The 20,694-nt window shown below is 45.8% G+C and overlaps 1 protein-coding gene and 1 long non-coding RNA gene across 3 annotated transcripts in view; one reads left to right on the plus strand and one right to left on the minus strand.

Moving 5' to 3' along the window:
* The window catches only part of HIPK2 (homeodomain interacting protein kinase 2), a 126,228-nt gene that overhangs the window by 68,695 nt on the left and 36,839 nt on the right, over nt 1–20,694 (minus strand). For both annotated transcript variants that reach the window (XM_064420986.1, XM_064420987.1), the window contains exon 2: nt 14,390–15,488. In XM_064420986.1, coding sequence (XP_064277056.1) covers nt 14,390–15,488 — 1,099 coding nt within the window. The remainder of the gene's footprint in view (nt 1–14,389; nt 15,489–20,694) is intronic.
* On the plus strand, nt 5,381–10,299 carry LOC135300946 (uncharacterized). The gene is made up of 3 exons (XR_010362695.1): nt 5,381–5,639; nt 7,732–7,801; nt 8,407–10,299. It is a non-coding gene; the product is annotated as an uncharacterized LOC135300946 (long non-coding RNA).

The raw sequence follows: 20,694 nt of genomic DNA on the forward strand, positions 1-20,694 counted from the left end.
CTATCTCCCAAGGCCATGACCAATCCTGCCAGTCAACTTTCCCACATAAGCTCAATATTAGTCACTCAATCTGCCACAAAACACAAACACAGAAACATAAATTTCCCATCCCGTTTGTTTATATATAAATGCTTAGCCTGAAGGAAGCAAAATCCTATTTTGCCTGACACTCATTTCTGAGAGCAAAGGTCCAATCAGGCTGGAGAACCCCAAAAGATATGGCAAAACCAATTGTAAAGTCTTACTGAAATAAAGCACACTTTGGATTAAACCTCATTTTACTGGGATCTTCAAACCTCCTACGGGCACTCAAACTGGTCCGGTTTTAGCCCATTTTAACAGCCTTGTAATGACCATTTCAAAACTCTTATTAAACTGGTTGAAAAGTACACCCTAGGCTTTACTACCTAAACAGCACTAAACTGCTCATCAGCCTTTACCAAAATGACAGAGAAATAGAGTGATCCTCCCTGTGTGAACTACAGGCTTTGCCCCAGCCTCGCTGAGGTGGCAAACCCTGCTGGCTTGCTCCTGCTCACACAGACCTGCACATGCTCAATAATACCATTGATTTTGTTTGTGCAGGCAGAGAGAATCCAATTTTAAAAAGCCACATTGATTCCCACCCATTAAAAACAGAGCAAACTGCAGCATTTGCTAAATGGATAGAAAAAGACTGAGGTCAGGATGGAGGGGTGGGAATAATGTCATTACGCTGAGCTCGTTCTGAAGGACAGAGAATTACAAAAACAGACAATAAAATTTGACTTTTTATTATTCGTTGTAGTTTCTAAATTACAAAAATAGCAAGTGAAGAACCAGGGAGTGCCCGGGCACAGTGACAAGGGATGCACAACGGAAGGCACCCTAGAGCATGGAGCTGTGATTAGTTGCATTTGGAGCATGAAGACACGCAGACAGCGAAAGAGGGCACAGACACAGGAACTGAGAGAGAAGCTCTGCGACTATCTGCAAGGACCCTGCCTACTTTTCAGTTCTTTGTTTTAGCACATTAAACAAACAGAGCCATCACACAGGTCACCGAGGATCTTCCTTCTGCAACTGTGGCCCCAGCTGCACCACACACAAAAACTATTATTATTCTCTAATGGCCGCACCTTTAGGACAATGATTCAGTGTTGTGGGTTTTTTTTCCTCCTTTTGTGCCATGCCACTTAGTTTTTTGCTTCATTTTATGTTTTATTTGCACACTCTTGAAATCTTCATGTAGTGACTAAAAATTCATGAGGCAGCCTTAAGTGGGAGCCCCCGCTTCCCTCCCTCCCCTTTTCCTCCCCGTAGCAAGCAGCTGAGGAGGCACTGGGCACATGTCGGTGCTGCCGCAGCAGCAAGGGGGTGGGAGAAGCTGCGGATGGGGAGGGAGATGCTGCTGCAGCCCTGGGGGTGCCTGCCTCCTCATCCTGCATCTGGGAGCACAGGCTACAGACAGGGCTGGGCGCTGAGGCTCAGCCATGCCCAGCAAACACATCCCAGAGCAGAGGCACTCCATGCTCGATGTGCTGGTTGTGCCCCGACCACGAGCCTGCCCCTGTGCTGCACAGCAGTCATTCATCTCCTCAACTTCAGCCCAACAATGCCAACAGGCAAGTGCTTGCGAGCATTAGTGAGGCTTTCATAATTGGTCCCAGCTGGTTAGTTGTAACACGCCTTGTTGTTGAGCAACCACCTAGTAACGCTGTCAGACATCCCCTGGTTGCATAAGAAGGGTTAGTATCTTTATTAATTACGGGCTGCCACCAGCCTGTGGCACTCTCCGCAGATAAGAAAGCCTTTAAGCTCCTGGTCAGCCAAGGCCTCGTTGGAAAATCTTGTGCCAGCTTCAAGCAAAGCTCAGGCTGCAGCCACAGCAGCCTCCTGCCTTTGCTGCCAGGGTTCCGGGTCCCCTCTGGCTGCTGCCAATGCCAGCTACTTGCCAGCTCTCTGGCCACCCCGTGGGCATGCAGGAACCCTGGCTCACTGTAACATGTGGGCATGCACAGTCAGAGCAGGGCAGAGCTTGCAAAGCCTTCTGCAGAAATGCACCCCAGTGTCTGGCCGCGCTACCCACCGGCACCGCGACAGCAGCAAATATTGTAGTGGGGCACAGCTCCAAAATGCCAGGCAAGGCAACGCAGGATCAAGGAAATGCACCGTTCCTGGTGGGGAAGGAAAAACCCAACCACGTGGATCTCTCAAAAGGCAAATGTGTGGAGGAAATATCATGGAAGTGGCCATTTCACAAGATACTTGAGCATACCTGTGGCTCCAAAAACCTCAAAGTTTGCAGCCACCCCCACTTCCCGCAGCCCTCACTTGCCATGCAATTTGATCTGTGTGATACAGCAAGTCAGGGACATTTTCTGCTCAAAACCAAGCACTGGGCTCTTCTTTCTGTGCTGTCGCTGTGCTGCTGTGACAACCCCCTTCCAAAAGCAGTGACTAGAGTTATATCCTGCACACAGGATTCTTACACAACTTCAAATGTCATTTTGTGGGCAGTAATCAGATCCTGTAGCCCCAGGCTAAGATAAAAGTTGTGAGTATGTCTAGGAGCTAGAACTCAACAGCTGCTCAAAAGCACACACCTTGAACTGGAAAAAAAACCTATTCAAATCCCATCTAAGACCAAACCACAGGCTAGGGCTGCAAGAAGTGATCTGTTTGGCTCTGTCAGCCACCCAGAGCAACTCTGGCCTTTGCCATCCTCTGTTTTCACCTGAACCAACCTCCCATATCCTGGGTTTGCTGCTGCTTTTTCTCTCTCTAACTTCTACTTTGGTTGCCCTTCAGAGCCTGAGATGGGCACCAAGGTGCTAGGAAAAGATCCTGACAACTTACATGGGGCAGATGCTGCTGCACTTCCAGAGCTGCTGGAAAAGCAGCTGGCAATTCCTCCCTTCTCTGCTGAGGGGGCTGAAGGCTTGGGTTTGTTCAAGGGCCACTCAACAGCAGCTCCCCACCGAAGTGGCCCAGGCTGTCAGCTGTGTCTTGATGCTTAGCTGCCACATACTGCAGATGGATCCCCCTCCCAAGACATGAGCTATCTCCCCATGCACACACAAACAGCAAATCCACTGCAACACTTCATGCTCATCACTACCATTTCCCATTTGAGCAGCAATTCAAAACATGCTTTAACATCACCCATGCCTCTGAAAGCCAAGAGGGCCATTCACATAAACTTAATCTTAGTTACTCTTGCTGGATCATAGGTACTGATGCTGGAAGGTAATTCTCTAAATCCAATGTAAATGTTTAAAGTTTATTCCCAAAGGATTTATGTAGACATAAACATACAGATTAAAAACAAGCAAGACGTCGGGAGCTTTTTACTACCTTCTAAAGTAGCCAGGCACATGGGTATTTTATCTCTCCTTTCGGATCTGCTTTCTTCCAATGGTACAGTTCAGGGACTTCATACACATCAGAGGCAGAGTTCAAGCTAGCACTGACAATTTCATTAGAAAAAAAAAAAACGACAGAATTGTGTTTTCTTATGTTCTCTGCTCTTTTATTACTATTTTCAAAATGAAGAACAGACCCTACCAAAGTGCTAAGGGCTGAAAACATAACTCTAAATGATACAGGAAACTCAACTTTGTGCCAATCCATTTTTATCCTCTCTTTGTGGCCATAACAAAGCTGAGAACAAGAGCCAAACAATGGAGAAGAAAGAATAATTTCAACATAATTTTTTTTGCTGAAAGTAACATCAGCAAAAATAACAAGAATCCATTCAAAGACAGAATGTTATCTTCCAACACAGTTAACATGCCTTTCTTTCTGTCCCTCATTATATATCTTACACATCAAGCTGTACTTTGACCTCCTTACAAAGGAATACATTTGGAGCCATCACATCCCTGCCCCCATATTGGCATTGCTGAGTGAAATCCAGCCCATAGTGCTGTTCTCTTCCCTGCTCCCCCATGCACCTGCCAAGAGGAGATAGGTTATCAAACAAGCCTCCAGAACAGCACTTCCAAAACAGCAATATGACTACCTCCTGCTCTGGCTTGTGCTCATGCAGCCCTTCAGAATCCAGTCCATTAATTCAACAGGCTAACAATGACATGAGTTGTGTTTTTGACAACTATGGGGATGAGATCACTTAGATAAGCTTTTATTTCTTATACAGGCCATCACCATTACTTCCTTTTACCTACTGAAACCAACTGGCAATATTTCATCATTAACTTTTTAGCACAGTAATCAGCACATTCATCTAGCCTCAGCTGAACCTATTTACATTTTAGACTTCATCTGCCCCTCTTAATACTTCTGCGAGCATCAGAGAAATACTGCATTTTCCTCTTGGATGACTATTCTCTGTTTGCAGACTCCCACTGGCAAGTACAACACTCTTAAAACTAAATATATTGAAACTTTTCTTAACTCATCAGATGCTCCTTTTCCCCTATCCCCTCCCAGACTTTGAGTGCAAAGCTGTGCATGGAAGCAACTATTGGAAACACAAATTTTTACCCTGGCGAATCAAAAAAAGGCCATCAGCTTTCCTTCTGCACGCCAGCTGTCACGTTAGCACACGTGCTACCCCTCATTGTCATATGTACTGTTATACCCTACTACCCTTTTGTTCAAGGGCCTCAGCCACAAAAATGTTTGTGCATGAGGTGCTGTAAACACAGCCCTGCTTCAGCAAGCACAGCATTCCAGGAGAAGAGCACAAGGTAAGTGGCACAGACACATCCAGACTGGAGTGCACAGGCAGAACGCATGGTGTTGCTCGGCAGTATCACCACAAGCCACCCAGCCATCCCGTGTGTAGTTACAACTCAGTGCAGTGCAGCTCCTCCTGATGTCAACTGAAACACTGCTAACTTCTCCTTGTCTGCCCCTATGTGACCACAAGCATCAGCTGCTAGAACACACAATTCTCCTTATCCTCAAAAGGCTTCAGCTGGTGACGTCCTTGAAGCTGTGTAAGTCACCAGAGTTACCTGACAACTGCCCCAAGCCTCTCACAAAGGTAGAAATTCAGTCATGACAGTATAAAACTTTTGGCACTTTTCATGTCTTAGCAGGCCTGGGGTATTATAGTTGATTTTGAGAAATTCTGCTTAAAATCAGCTACAAATGGCAGTGGTTGACAAAAACCAAAATAATGACAAGGAGTTAACCCAACCCTTTGAACTACAGAATTTTCAATTTGGAGTCGCTTCAGTTACATTCAGATCAATCCCACCACTTCTACTCTGCCTCTCTCCCTGAGCAGAAGCCTTTAGAGACAAATGTTAGGTTTGGTAGTGGGTAGAAGTCTGCTACTCCCTGGCAGCAGCAGAAGCAGGGACAGAACCTGGATGTCCATCCAGCTACTGTCCCATGCAGTCACAAAGGCAAAACAAAGTTAAAACAAAAAATTAAAGGTAAAGCAAAATGACTCATGCCTGTGCAGGTAAAACAATGTCTGCAATTACCTTTGTCCTTCAATAAGCAAAGGAAAAGGTCAAGCTGCCACTCAGGGACTCACAGATTACCTTCCAGCCCATTGCAGGAGAGGGATGCTGTGCTGATTGGAAATTAGCTATCTCTGGCCTTGAAGTCTCCAAATAGCAAGGGTGAAACTTCATCTTCTTTCCTCCCACACCTTTCCTTATACGGCAAACAGCAACTTCCAGGTAACCATGGTCTGTAAGGGGATTCCTCCTCTGCCCTTCCCCTCTCTCAGTTCCTAGAGCCTCTCCCTTTTTACTTCTTCCTCTTAGAACTGTGAATCTCTCATTGTGTGTGTGTGTGTGTATATATATATATATATATATATATATATTTGTATGGACGCCTCTCTTCTGCATTTCTTTTTTCCTTGTAAAGCACCAAATAATAACTCTTGTATGATTTGGCCTAAAAGGCAAAGGACATTTCCTTGACCATCTCTCTTAAACAGGTAACAGCTGTGGCTATAACTTAGCTTAAATCAGACCACAAGATTAGTGTTTTTCAAACAAGATAACCACTCTCAGCTGCTTTAGAGTTACTCCTTTTCCCCAGCATGACCTGGAGAAGGAGGTAGCTACTGAACCCTCACCTGAGAGCAAGGTGCCTTTACATGAGCTTAGGCTAATTTGAGACATCAGTGCAGCAAATGGTTTGAGAAGATAGAAACTGGGAACTGGAGCCATGCCATGCAGGGGTCTGAAGCTGGGGAATGTATAACCCCATAGTAAATGTCACATCTTCAGGTAATTTTTCTCCTCTGGCAAAGACTCATTCATTTATAAACCAACGCCAGTCACTTTCCTAACCTCACTGCTATACAAGCAGCAGAGCAGAAATACTTTCTAACCAGAAAATGCTCTTCAGTGTAATACAGCTTTCCAGCACTGTTGTGCTGGGGCCTAAAACTTGTGAACCTAATGAATGCACAGGCATCCACGTTAAGCTTCCTCCATGTTACATTTACATCTCTTGCCTGCACTGAGCAAATGTACAGGGGGAGGTAAAAACCTGATAGGATTTAAATACACGGTACTTGAGCAAAGTATCCCTGAAATCCTGTGCAAACTGTGTTGTTAATGCTTTTTCATACTCAGGAGAGGATGAGGAATCTCACTGCTCATAATTCTTTTATTTTCACAATTGGAGCACCGATCTCATCCCAACAGACCCTCACCTCATTTTGCTTCTCAGCAGCCACCTCTGCCCTTGGCCAGCTACTGCCCTGACCCAAATACACATTGAAATAAGTGTAGGAAGACATAGAAAATACTACTAGTGTATGAGTGTGACTGCAGTGCACTCTCCTTCCCTGGTCACCTATTGCTGGAGTAACATCTGTGGTCACCACACCACTGCTCCTATCAGCTGCTGCTGCTGTTTTGTCATTGGAGCTGAAAGGAAGAGCACCCTCTCCCTGCTCTGCTTCCTTTGCACTTGGTGAGGAAGTGACTTGAGTGGGAGGAGAGGAAGGAGGGCAAACACAAAACCACTGAATTAAGCAGCTAGAAGCAGAGACCAAGCTTTATGCTTTTCATACCCGGGCAAACAGGTGGCTCTGAATGCAGCTGGCTCTTTGTAGCCCTGTGAGTTGTACCTTCACTCACATTGTCACTGCAGCTGCTTGTCATCATACCGAGCTTGGTCACATCCCAGCCCCAGAGCTGAGCACAGGTATCTTTACCAAAACACTGTGTGTCTTTTATACACTACAGAGATGGAGTCTGAAGTGCTACAGCCAATAGCTCAATAGGAGGATTTTGATTTCTTATAGGTAAATGGTTCTTTTTAAGTAAAACAATCTGGCTATTTGTACCTGTTTCAGGCTTGCCCTGGTACAGTAAATACAAGAGTGACCTTGATTTTTCACATCATTTCACCAGGCTGCTGCCTTAACAGGACTTAGTGTGCTTATAAAGCTTAAGAGAAGAAAAATAGACAGCAGGAAATCCTGTGACAGGCTTGTTTTAGTGGTGATGAGAGAGAAACAGTAGCAGAAGAAGAAAGGAAAAAAACCACCAAAAAACCCATAAACCCAACACCTGTAGCCAACCTACAAGTGAGGAAAGTGTGACTTCCAAGCCACTCCCTGATCCTCACAATGTTACTGAAACTACTCTGAGAGCAAGTTAAAGAAGGTAGAGATTAGTTTAGGATTCTGTGCTGGGTTTAAAAGAAGAAGATTTGTGATGTTCATGTTAAGAGTTCCCAGATGACTTCAGGTGGTAGCACACAGACTGGGATGAAGTGTATTTGCACACTGCCTCCTCCCTGCAGGTCCTGAAAGAAAGCACATGGGAGCTCCTTCTTACCCCGTGTGAAGTGTTATTTGTTTCCAAACTGTAAGGTATTGCTTTTGGGGAGGTCAGCCCCAGGCGTGGGACTGTGTGGCACTGGGTGGTGCAAATGGTCACAGAGGGAAGGTTTGCTTAAATGGGTCAGTTGTGGAGTAGAGGGGGTGGAGGGAAAGGGGAGCACAGCTCTAAAATCATGTCCCTCTGGAGGTGATGTGGAGAAGGATGAGGTGAGTAACCCTAGTTTGGGCAGGACCTGTGTCAGAGCTGGTGGGTCACTGCTGAGCTCTGGTCAGCAGCCACACCACCATGGCTCTGCTCCTGCTTCTGTTCCCTGCCTGCACAGCACTGCCTGGGCTGTGGGCAGTGCCCCTGAGGGTGAATGGGGCTGCTTAAATCCAGAGGACTGCCTTTCCCTTTGTGGGGATCACTCATGAGTTTAAAAGCTGCAGCAGCCTTGGGAAAATTACATTTACCCTTTTCTCCTCAAGTTTTGTTTGCTCTTTTACACCAGAACCAGAGCTGCTCACCCGAGGGGCAGCACCAGCTGATGGCAGAGCAGTGCTTCCAACCCTGGTACCTGCCTCTGGCTGCTGCTCACATTCTCATCTCTGATCCAAAACACCCTTAATGAATTGATATCTTCCTTCCTTTCCAGCCACCAAGACAAAACTGAGATCTGCAGGAGTAATGACTGTCAGTGCCCCATCTTTGCCACACAGGAGCTGTTTCCAGAGAGAGGAGAGGGGACTGAAGGGATTGGCTCAGTTGTGATATTTGATTTTCCACTTCTCGGATGCAGATGAGGTAAAAGGAAACAGCATGAGGCTTCTCCCTTCCCTGGTCTACCAAAGCCTTCTCTTTGCTGGGGAAAGACTCCCTGTCAGATTCCTTGCAAATAGACCTTTGTTACAAATCTTCTTGGGCCCAGAGGCACGTAACTGGGTGTATTTGATTCCCTTGGTTAATAAATAAACAGAGCCCTCCTGTGACAGACAGCCTTTCTGACTCCACACAGGGACACAGGGCTCCTCTCGGAGCAGGGAGCTGGAGCTGGAGCTGGGCAGGAAGGTGCTGTGCCAGCACAGGGAAAGGGGCACATCACCAGCTTTGAGAACATAAAGGAGGAGCTGGCCTGTCTGCTCAGAGCAAAATAAAACATACTTATGGAAATAGTAAGAAGGTTACAGCAGAGAAAACACCAGGGAGGGTCTAGTCTGAGAAGATTGTTTAGGCTGAAATACAGGTTTTTCTGTTTTAAATTAGACCCCAGGTAGGGAGTACAGACACAGTGGATCTCCAGTTTGATGCATCATGAGCACAATGTTGGTTTCTCACCTCTTCTCTGAGGTGTCTTACACACAAAGGAACTTAGCAAAGAACTATCTTTGCTTGAGGTCTGTAAAACCAAAAACCAACTTGGCCTGACCATCCCAAAGGTGGGTCAAAGCCAAAAGCTTTCAGCTAAATGTCTCTTGCTTTCCAAGACTTGGTAGTCTGGGCACGATAAAGCTGAGATTTAATTAATCCTGATGTTGGTTTTGAAAAAAAAAATCCTGTTGAATTTTGATTCTGAAAAAAAACAGAGTTCCAAGGGTCTTTGGGAAAGAAATTAACAACTGCTTAAAATAGTGTAGCTTGAAGTCTGCTTTCCTCACAAAGTCTTCTGCAATGTACTGCCAGTTTTGCAAGTCTGCAGTCCTACCAGGGATGATCGTCACCAAGTGAAATTGAGCTTAGACTTCAGCAATGGACTTTGTGGTTTCACTCCAGTCCCCACAGGAAACTTTCCTCCTCAAACCATCCTGCTGTCTACCTTGGAGAGGCAGAGTCAGTAAAGCAGTGAATGTTGCAGGTAGGAGTGAAACAGACTGGCAGAACAATGTGGCTCCCACAGCTGCAAACACAGTCAAATCTGAGATAGAGATGTTTTTGCAAGTCCGGAATGGCAGAAGATTTTGAAATATAAGTGCATTGAAATAAATGTGTTATACAAGGACATAGCAGATGCCAATTCAGTGAGCAAACAAAAAAGCACAGCCCATCCCTGTGTCATTACAACTGCCTCATTTAAAGGGCAGTTTTGACCAGAATGACACATTTGTGAGTCACACAATGGGGAACAGGCTGTGACTTTGCTCAGAAATCTACCTTGCTTTGGCTTCCTGTCAGCACGGCTGAAAGACCAATACCTGTCATGGCACAATGTCCATGTGTGGCAAGAGGGCCCCAGTTTAACCCCCTGCGTCCCTCAGGACCAGCTAAGCATGCAGAAAACCACGCCTGCACACAGCCTCACTGCACACTCTGTATGGGTGGTTGACAACATGCACGTAGCCTTCATGCATGCATATTTTCTTGCAGTGTCTGAAACCAGACTGATAAACACCTCTTCAAACTGGTACTCAGCTTCATTCTCTGTTATCCAAACATTTCATCAAAGGCCACTTACCTACAAAGCAGACATCTCAACCCAAGCCAGACAAGCCACATACCAAAAGCCTTTTGAAAACAAGGAACCAAACCTGACTTTATTCGCTAATAGTGAAGAGGTGACAGCAGTTATTTTATATCTGCAATATTTTGCAAATTCTGAAAGACTTAACTCTCATAAGGTGATTACACCATTAATTAGCAAAACACTGTCATCCCCGAGGTGCCAACACAGCAGCTGTTTCAGCTGAACAGCAAAGAAAAGCCAAGAGGGCAAGCTGACAAAACTGGTAGTGCTCCCATGAGCAGCCCAACTTGTCCCATCACCCCCACACTGCCACCCCATGATAGGGAAGTGCTCTTGTTCCAACAAGGGAATAAGACTTCAACTCTCCCTCTACCACCTCCACCACCCCAGTCTCCCTGAGGGCTAAACCCCTTCTTCCACCTGGGTGCATGAATGGCGGCTCTGACAAAGCTGTGTTGCAGCCTGAGCCCTGTATTTCTCAGGACATGAGTCCTCCCAGGAAGCTGGTCATACATAGCTGATCAACCCAGAAGGGATCTCTCTGGGCATTCATTCCTCTGACCCTGTGCAAAAGGGAGATCATAGAAACTACCTCAGTGATCTCCCCTTCCAACTGCAGCATGAAAAGAACCAAAATAAAATCCCAGGAAGATACCCTGTGATCTTTTTGATCATAGCTTTTTTTTTTTTTTTTAATCGCAGCTTTTTGATCCATTACTCTGTGAACAGGGTTTCATTTCTAGCTTAAGCATGTCTGGCTAAAACTGCCAAGTGCACAGCCCTGCTCCTGAACTCTGAGCTGGGCAGAGCAGGCTTCCATCATCAGCTTCAGTTCCTCACCTTTTCCTTCAGGCACCTCCAGACCATGGCTGCATCACCACAAACCTCCCCGAAGGGTCAGTGATCAGGCCCAGGTTGACACAGCTGATGGTGAGGGACAAGATGAAGGACTATGGTGACCAGGGGGACAGGCTGGGACCCCTCTCCCAAGTAAGGGACTTAGGAATTTGGATGGCCACCAGTGAGGTCCTGCACAAACTGACAAAGGATGCCACAAGAGAAACACTTTGCACCACAGCAAGTTTTGCACCACAGGCTGAAGATGGGTGGGCAGTAGGAGGATGATCCTCTTCACAGCACTCCCCCTTTTAGATGACAGCTCTGACCACCGACTGTGGCTGTGATGTCCTTTGTCGCGTCAGGCAGGGCCCGTGGTGTGACCCTGCTGGGGTTCATTCCCTTCTCTTGGGGCCTGCAGCAGGCACTGGAGACACAACAGCACTGCCCTCCCAGAGGCATTCTTGGCAGCGGGGCAGTTCCTGCAAAGCCCACCTCAGGCTGTCATGATCTGCCTCCCACGGGCTCCCTACAGTCAGGAACGAGGGAGAAACATCTGAGTAGTACTTGTGGCAGCAGATCTAGCTTGGAGGAGGCTGGATCCTCTTAAGAGGGTTGGGAGCTAAATTCTGCTGGACTAAAGACATTTTGATCCCATTTTTTATATTTTTCATCCCACTCTGTCACCTCAATACCATTACCATCCTTCCAGAGCACATTTGCTTAGAAACATCCCTGGTGGGACAGAAACAGTTCTGGGTTTGGGGCACCCAAAGGTGGGTGGGCCCAAAGGTTTGAGAGCCCCTAAGCAGTGCCAGCAGCACAAGAGCAATGTGCCCACCATTCTTCCTACAAGAAACTGGACCAGGGACCCTGTTCATCTTCAGAGCACGTTACACAGCAGCAATGGCAAATCACCCATGCAAGCAGCCATGGGGCTCTCTTGTTTATGCTGGGTTATGCAGATTCAGGTCAAGAAAATGCAGTTAGTTTAAAGACATTTTGTCTTCCACGGTAGGGAGAAGAAAGTGGGCCTATCATTCACATGAAGAGGAAAGGCCTTACATTGCTCTGAGAAGGAGCAGGATCCCACACACCTTTCAATCCTTCAAAGGATTTGGCCATCACATTCTCAAAAGCAGTGATAGGAAAAAGAAAAATCAAGCTGTTAATAAAATATGGAGACAGCTTAGGAATTTGCTTGTGAAAGTCCATGATAAAAAACCTCCAGCTGAGATTCAGCCTCTACTTTATAGTCCCCTGTGCTCTGCTCCATCTTTCCTTAAATGCATGGAAACAGGGCTTCTGTCACTCCTTTAGCATGACTGCTTAGAGTCTGAAAGACTTCACTAGTCTGAGGAAGCTTTTCCTTCACATACAACTTCAATGTTCCATTTCTTGAAGTCATCCCCTTGTCTTTTATACTCTAGCAAGCAGAACAAGTGTAAATTAAATGGAAGACACATGAAATCTTTATAAAGCCCAGTGTTTCCCCTAGCATGAATGTTCTTTCATTTTAGAGTGGAAGGGGTCTCTACTCTGTGCTGTATTTTCCCCATCAGAAAATGAAGAACATAAATTTTCCTCATGACTTGAATTTAGCTTAATCAGCAGCCCCCTGCTGATGCAATTCAACCCAATGAGATTTTTCTTTTTTTTTCCTGGTGAGCTGCTGCCCCTTTTCCCCTCCTCCCACCAATTCAGGCATGGAAAACAAGGGAGGAATTAGACAGACGGAACTTACTATCTATCAAGCTCCGTCTTCAGACTGGGCAGGAATAACATTTAAAATATAAAAAGCAAATTTTATGAAGCCTTTTCCTCCCCAGAGACTGCCACAAAAATATTCCTTGTTTGTCACTGAGAATGAACCATTTTTCTTTTTCATTTCTGCTTTCTGTCACATATTTCATTTTGGCTGCCCCTTCTGTCTTTCAGCTAGGGACCTATGCTGCTAACACAGAATCACAGGTAACTCAACAACAAAATGCCTGTATTATCTTTCTTTTTTTTTTCCTAGTCTGTCAGGTAATTGCAACTCTAAAAGCTTTTGCATATTTACCACAGAAACATGTCTCTCCTGGAGGATGGGACTGTCATCAGGAAGAATATCTTATTTAATAAGCCTCTTCTAAGGTATAAACTAAGGCTGGGGATTTTTTTCCTGGCCTCCTTCAGAGCAAAGGACAAGCAGATAAAGATCAGCTGCTGCAGTGCTACACTGTCAAAGTTCCTGTTCCTGTGAAAATTAACCCTCTCCAAGCTCAGAGTTCAGGTAGGCTTTGCCACTGTGAAATTAATGAAGTAGGAAAAGAGTCTGTTATCAACTCATGTTGGTTTTTCAACCCCAGTCCTCACCATGTATAAGACAGATTTCTTCTCTATTTACAAACAGATCAACGACCCTGCTATTTTGGAACTCATCTGATGAGCTGTGGATGCTGCCAGGACTGATTTTCATTACATCCATCATGAAGGAGGATCGGATTTTCTCTCTTTGCCCCTGTTTCACAGAAGTACAATGACAAAAATGTGGTCTGAACATTTCTAAATTCAGCTGTTTTTAAAGACAAATTCCCTTCAAATTCCCTGCCCTTCCAGGGGTTATGAAAAGAGACCACTCTGATGAAACTGTTCAACAGGATGAAGAGGAATATACCTGGCTCACACACTTCACTTCAGGCACACCTGTGCTGAGGTCACAGCTCCATCCTAGCACGTAACAAAGCACTGTGAGTGGGAATCAACAGACAACAACAGGTCCTCACTCCAACACCAAATCACAGGCAATACTTGCCTGGAGGAGAGCTGACAAGGGCCAGCCAGAAGACTCCCATTGACTCAGAGCCTGTGTGAAAACTAATCTTTGACAAACCATCTTCTGCATCCATACAGTTTTCCTGTGGGCCAACCTTACCCTTGTTAAGTGCCTGGTTTCATATATGAGGACTGACTGGAAGACACACTTGAGACTGTTTAGGTTAAAGTAATCCTGAAACCAAGAACCTACATCCATTGACTTGGAATGGAAATGTGGACATCCCCTCTTCTGGAAACAGTTGCAGAGAGAACAGCCTGATGGAAGTGAACAGACTTTCTAAACTGCAACTGGCAAACTCTATTTTTGCAACACTTTATGATTAGTTACAAACTTACAATGGTTTTCAATGCAAGTAAACTCCAAGAGGTTAGGACATCATTTTCTGTTATCATCAACAAGGTATTCTAAGAGCCATCTCTGTTTAGAATTAAAGGATGAATCTCATTCATTTAAATGAATGTAAGAAAACTCCCATAGGTAAAATACTTCTCCTAGTAGTGTCACATGAGCCCAGTCTCTTACCTGTAGTATCTGGATTGAAGGTAAGTAGAACACACAGCCTTAGACACATGGCTAGCTGAACCAAAGTCTATGACCTTGACCCTATATGGCTGTCGGGATGGGTCTACCAGCATGATGTTCTCTGGTTTGAGATCAGCATGAATCAGTCCCAGGCTTTTCAGCTTCATTAGGGCAGTTGCTACCTGCTGGAGAATTGGTCGAATGTACTTAAGGGGCAAGGGACTGAATTTATTTTGTTTTAAGAAATCATAGAGGTTCTGCTCCAACATTTCAAATACCAGGCATGTGTGATTCTTGTGCTGGAAGCATTCATAAGCACGGACAAAGTTGTAGTCATCCGCGCTTTCCGTGCTCAGCCGAGCCAGGATGCTCACTTCAATCTGGCCTTGCCGGGCATAAGAAGGATGGTTTTTTAGGATCTTGATAGCCACAATCTCATTAGTGCCACGTTTCCAGCATTTGACTACTTGTCCGAAGGTTCCACGGCCAAGAAACTCTAACACTTCATACGTGTTGGTCATGGAACAGAGCACCTCATGTTGCACCAGCTGGTAATCCCCTTCACTGTTGGAGCCACTGTTTTTGGAAGTGGCCGTGGAGGTGGTGGCGGTGGCTACAGTGGCCCCACTGGCATTGTTCTGAATCATTGGTGGATGCTCCTCGATAATCTGCACGCTGCTTGTGTTCTCAATCTCCTCACTCTTGCGCTTAAGTCCACATTTTTGGTAGGTGTCCAGAAGGCTCACAGTGCTGCGACGCATCAGGTTGTGTGGCCCGCCCAGCGTTTGCCCAGACACCGCAACCACACCAGAAGTGCTGTTGGCAGATGTGACCACGATGTGCCCCGTGCTTGCTGGGAAGATGATGGTCTGCTCGTAAGGGATGCTGGGGTTGGGGATCTGGAGGGAGGCGTTGACGGCTGCTGCGGCGGCTGCTTGGGAGGACTGCACGTTCTTGCCCTGGTTGTAGACTTTGCTGTGTGTGCCGTACCCAGTCATATCCCAGTTCGAACTCGGCTCCACTTTCAGTTTCTTCACGCTACAGAAGGCACTTGACTGAAGGGTATGAGGAGAGAAAACTTGCACATGCGAGGCCATACCTGCAATACAACATCAGAGTGAAACCACTGTGTCAAGATGCCTTCCCCAGCTTTTTTCATTTGCTCAGTGGCAGGAAAGGGAAAGGGGATACAGGCTTCAGATACATTACATGCACACACACAAAAAGCAAGTTCTTCCAGAAATATGTATTTGACACAAGTAAAATATTATGCTCTAAAAGAAATCCTTACCCCAGATTGAACTATACTAACAACATTCAAGGTTTCTGTTCTCTTGCTCTCCCCCTTTTCATTTTTAATAACAGGAATGTGCATGTTATTTTTACCTCCTCTGCTTAAGAGACTCTTATTCCCATTGTCTCCAGGAATATATCTAGCTCTCTGGAAGAACTCATGTCAAATACTGCAAAGGATTCTGACTACAGAAGCCAAATCTCAAATCCTCAGGCTCATCCAATCCTAAGCAGTTTGGTGGATCTGACTTAAGCCCTCCACTTACACCCATAAAACCACTGTGTAGCTTCTGGCCTGCACAGAGTGAAGATGGGGCCAGGAGATGATACGCTGTGAGCAAATGGAGGTGCACAGATAAAGTTGAGGAGCCAGAACAGAAGAAGATGATGTTTCAGATTCCTTGCCAACTCTGTGAGTGGGAATTGTGCACAATGCTAGTCTGTGCTCAGGACTGGAGATGGGAGTTACACAACATGAGCTTCACTGTGTGCTGTCAGTGCTCCCAGATTTATAAAGTTTTGTTCATCTATTCTTATTCACAGTGACAATACCATCATCGGGAAGTAGATCCCCTGGAAATGAACAGCATTGTTTATGAAGCAACATACACATTAGCATGTGGCAGAATTAGCTCCTAATATAGCTTTATTTTTACAGGAAAGACAAAAACCTATTTTAATGCAAGCTTATTTGGTTTCAGAAGAGTTAATCTTCTAAATCTTTTTTAAAAAACCCAGACCACCAAAAAACCACCCCACAACCTCATAACTAAAGTGAAAATAATGCATCACTGAGACAGACTTACTGAAGGATTCTGAGTAATATTCCACTGAAACAGAAAATGTGCCTATTCAGAGAAGAAAAGATGTGGTGCACGGAGAAGGGGACAGCTAAGTCCTGACTTGCTGCCAGCTTTCCCTCCCCAGAGTGGGGATAGTACTGCTGGGGCAAACATTTTGTGAAGAACAAAAATCCATGGGGACTTATGAGGAAGGAATCAGCACCCGGCAGAGTTAGAGCAGAAAGGCACAGCCTCCTTCACCCTTCTATCTGTCATCAGTGTTTCTTTTTAATAAACCAGAATGACTAGGGAAGAAAAAGACAACATGCTGAGCTGGCACCATTGTTGAATTATTAAGCACAAACATAACCTTGACTTGTTTGCAACTTAAAGCAGTTAAAATCTGAATGAATGCTTCAGTAACAAAGCCACAACAAACTCTGCAGTGCACATGGATGACTTCTTCGTGTGGAGGCATGACAGTATCTGACTTGGCCTCCTCATACTTCACTAGTCCATGTTCCTCTTCAGAAGATTTTCTGGAGCTCGTGTACACAGACACACTCACACACATGCATGCATAAACTTACTCATATAGAAAAATGTGAATGTCACTCCACACTCACAAAGCTCAGTAGTTAAGTTAACAGATCTAAACACACCCAACTCTCTTTTTCCACTTAATTCCCAACAGCCCAAAGGCCAGGAGTGGCTCAGGAGAGGGGTGCTGTGGTGAGCCGAAACCTACCAAGAGTAACTGCTCAGAAGTAACAGACAATCTCTCCACTTTGCTTCACACCCCTGCCTTCACCCCTTCCGCAGTGATGAATTTCTGAGGACAGTGCAGATGCAGAAGAAAACCCCTTCAGGACACAGGGGGAAACCCTCACCTGGGCTTTAATGCAGCACACAAAACCCCACTGATCCCAGTCTAGCAAGGAAGCCCTGCAAACCATATCATGCTGCCCTCTGCAGACATGGCCCCTGTCTCCAAGTGGATTTATGATTGTTTACTGTAGTTCCTTTTAACTCCATTACTGCCCCAACCTCCTGGGCAGCAATTCCCAAGGACCCTGCAACTGGAGGCTCAGACACCCTCCAGCTCCTTGCCCTGCTAGAGAAGTACCTTCTCTACTCTCTCCTTCCACAGGGCAACGATGCTGCCACAAATGCCAGGCATGTGGTGGGCTGTGAGCTCAGAGAACCACAGCAGTGCTACTCAGCTTGTCATCCTGGACACAAAGATCGTGTGTGAGTGAGCCAAAACCGTGTTTGTTTTTCCACTGATTAAGAAGAATCACGGTGTTCCTTCTAGTACAGTACTGACCTGCCTGGAGAGAGGGGGTGGTTTGATGTATGTTTTCCCCCTGGACGCAAATAATATGGCAGATGTAATTGGTAACATATTGTGGACCTAGCAGAGGTGTAATTTATAGTTTTATGGCTTTCATTCCACGGCGTGCTTGAGCAATCTCTCTTCATAGAAAATGAAAAGGGAAAAAATGACTGACGCAGAACAAGGAGAGACGTTCTTCTCGCACTCTCCTCTAAAGATAACACCAAAAGGCTGAGGCATAGCAAATTAAAGTCAAGGATGTGAAGCACAGCAGCTGCAACTTTCTCAGCGCCACTGTAAAAATCAGGATAATCGCCACCATTAAGGGACAGGCTTTCAACTGGTGCAAACTGGCAGGGCTCCACTTGATATCAGCTGACGCTAAAAACAAGGTCAGCAGTCACTCAACATTGTCAATGTCAGATGGCTGCCTGCGCCCTTTGGTGAAACGAGTTGTTGTTAGGGACTGCTTTCCACATCAACAACCAGCCCCTTGCTGTCCCTGAAACACTGCTGGCAGCCTCAGCAGAGGACAGGAACAGGGGATAAACACTGACTCACCCCAAAAAATGGAGGGGATGAAAGAAGCAGTGCTTCTGTGGATAAAGCGAGGACTTTGGACTCTTCTGCTGCCAGTGCTGCCCTCCTCAGAGGTTACATCTCATCACAGAAAAGGTTTTTTCTTTTTCTCTAAAAAAAGAACTATGAAATCTTCTTCCTTACATCCAAAATTATTTTCTCGTGTTTGAGGTTATAAGGGCATGCATTCTAAGGAAAATAACTCAGTGAGTTCTTCAGCACAGTCCGATACCAAGAAATTACAGGCTGATTGACAGCTTGGTGATGGGAAAAGGCGGCTTCTGCAGAAAAGTAATTTTTATTGCAAATTTTCCTGTGCAGTTAATGCGAGAAAAACACAATCCTAAATTTCCTGAGGACACAATAAAACTGTGCTGTTGGCATGTTGTTTCTTTCAAAATGGATTTCTGCTCCATGGAAATAGCAGGAATAGTAATAAATGTGAATAAAAGTTGGATGGTTTTGTTACAGGAATCAAATTCCTCATTACAGCCTGTAATATGATTTACACCTTCAGCCTTTTGATTACACAGGCTGACAACAGCTTGCCACAACACCCACGAGGAAACAAGCCAGCAGTAAAGGGGTGATCCATGCCAGCCAAGCCCAGTGGCAACAACATCTCAGAGACAGTGGGAATGCCCCCGGGGAGCATTCTTGCTCCTGGGGTCTTGGAAAGACAGAGGGACCATAAGCTGCGGATGGAAAATGGGATGTTTCACCTGGGAAATGTTCTCTTAACCCCCCATTCACAGGTCTGACAAGAAACCTCCTGTGCAAGGCTGGACCTCTCATATCACTTCCCTTCTCTGCAGGAAGATCCAAGCAGTCACCTTTCTCCATTTTGCATGGAATGCCCAAGGCTGGCACCTGGCTCCTCATCTTTTTGCACTCTGCCAATGCTTAAGGAGTGGAGGGAGTGAGGACATGAGCATGAGGGCATGAGCAGCTTCACCCACTGAGCATTCCTGCCCACCTGAAGCCCAGCTCAGCAGCCCTACCTACACCACCAAAAGCTTTGGCTGGATTAAGCCAAGTGGCAATTCCAACTGAGCTGGTCCCTGCCCTGGCATGAGTGCAAGGCAGACCTCTATTAGCCAGCCAGGATGAAGCCAGGATGCAACAACAGCTAAAGAGATGTCCTGAAGAGTGTAAGTCCAAGTTTTATATCACCCCTGAGCACGGTGAATCTCTGGGCTGGGAGCAGAATCAGGGTTGGGCACCATGCATTAAATAAAATTGATAGTTCCTTTCTTTAATAATGAGTTTAGTGTAGTCATTTAAAGCTCTCACAAAACTGATAGTAACTGGATTTAATGGGGCCTTCCCTGTCCTTGCTATGACTCACATAACTCCTCATATCATCTCCATGAGCTGAAGTAGGTAGGGTGCAGCCAGGGGACAGTGTTAAAACAGCTGGAATGACTTTTATTTAAAGACTTGAGGTTTTTTGTTCCTGAGAACTCCTCCCACGTCAGCTTTCACTTAATAATAATTTAGCAGGTGCTATTTACAATTCAGATGGCCCTCTTCTGCATGCACACACAAATCACGCAGCCGCCCCACTTGTACTTCTAACAGGTTTCAGGAAAGCAAATGAGGCAAAGCTCCCTATCCACCCACGTCACCCCAAAGGGCAAAAAATACACTTTGGGGACTAAAGAAGGAACAGTTTGAAAGTCTCTGATGTTTTCTTCTGGTTTACTCCTAGCACTTACTGCTGATTTTTAAGTGTGTTCTTTGAGGTGGCAGGAGACCGAGCCGGTGCCCTGTACTAAGAAGGAAGTCAGACCTTCTGCAGTACCTGCAGAGCTGCCAGTGCTCTGTAACCAGAGGCTGCTTCCTGGCTGCTGCCAGAACGACAGTGCCTGCTTGAAAAATACTGTAGAAAGCACACGGCGTGTGTTCAGCATATAAATGATGCTCACAAGACAACACTGAAATAAGTATCTTCTACTTCTCCCCAGAGAGGCACAAGCCTGCAAACCTATATACACGCCCAGGCTGAGAAGGCAACGAAAAGGGGATCTGCCAGGTATGGCTAATGCATTGCACCCTCAAAACAGCCATGTCTCAAGCACAGCACCCTTCTTCACAGTGGCCCCTGTGTGGCTCCTTTTGAGGCATTGTCCCCAACACCACTGCACTCTCAGAACCTCCTGAAAATTTATGTCCCTGGAGGCTATACAAATTCTTTCCCTTGTGCTGCCGAATGTTTGGAGAAAATCTCAAAGCAGAGCTCAGACTTCAGCAGCCTCAGCTCCTTCCTGTTCCTGGTGAGCCTAAGATGTCAAGGGGGCCTTCATTCCAGGTGA

Source organism: Passer domesticus, chromosome 5 (genome assembly GCF_036417665.1).
Source record: "Passer domesticus isolate bPasDom1 chromosome 5, bPasDom1.hap1, whole genome shotgun sequence".
Taxonomy (NCBI): Eukaryota; Metazoa; Chordata; class Aves; order Passeriformes; family Passeridae; genus Passer; species Passer domesticus.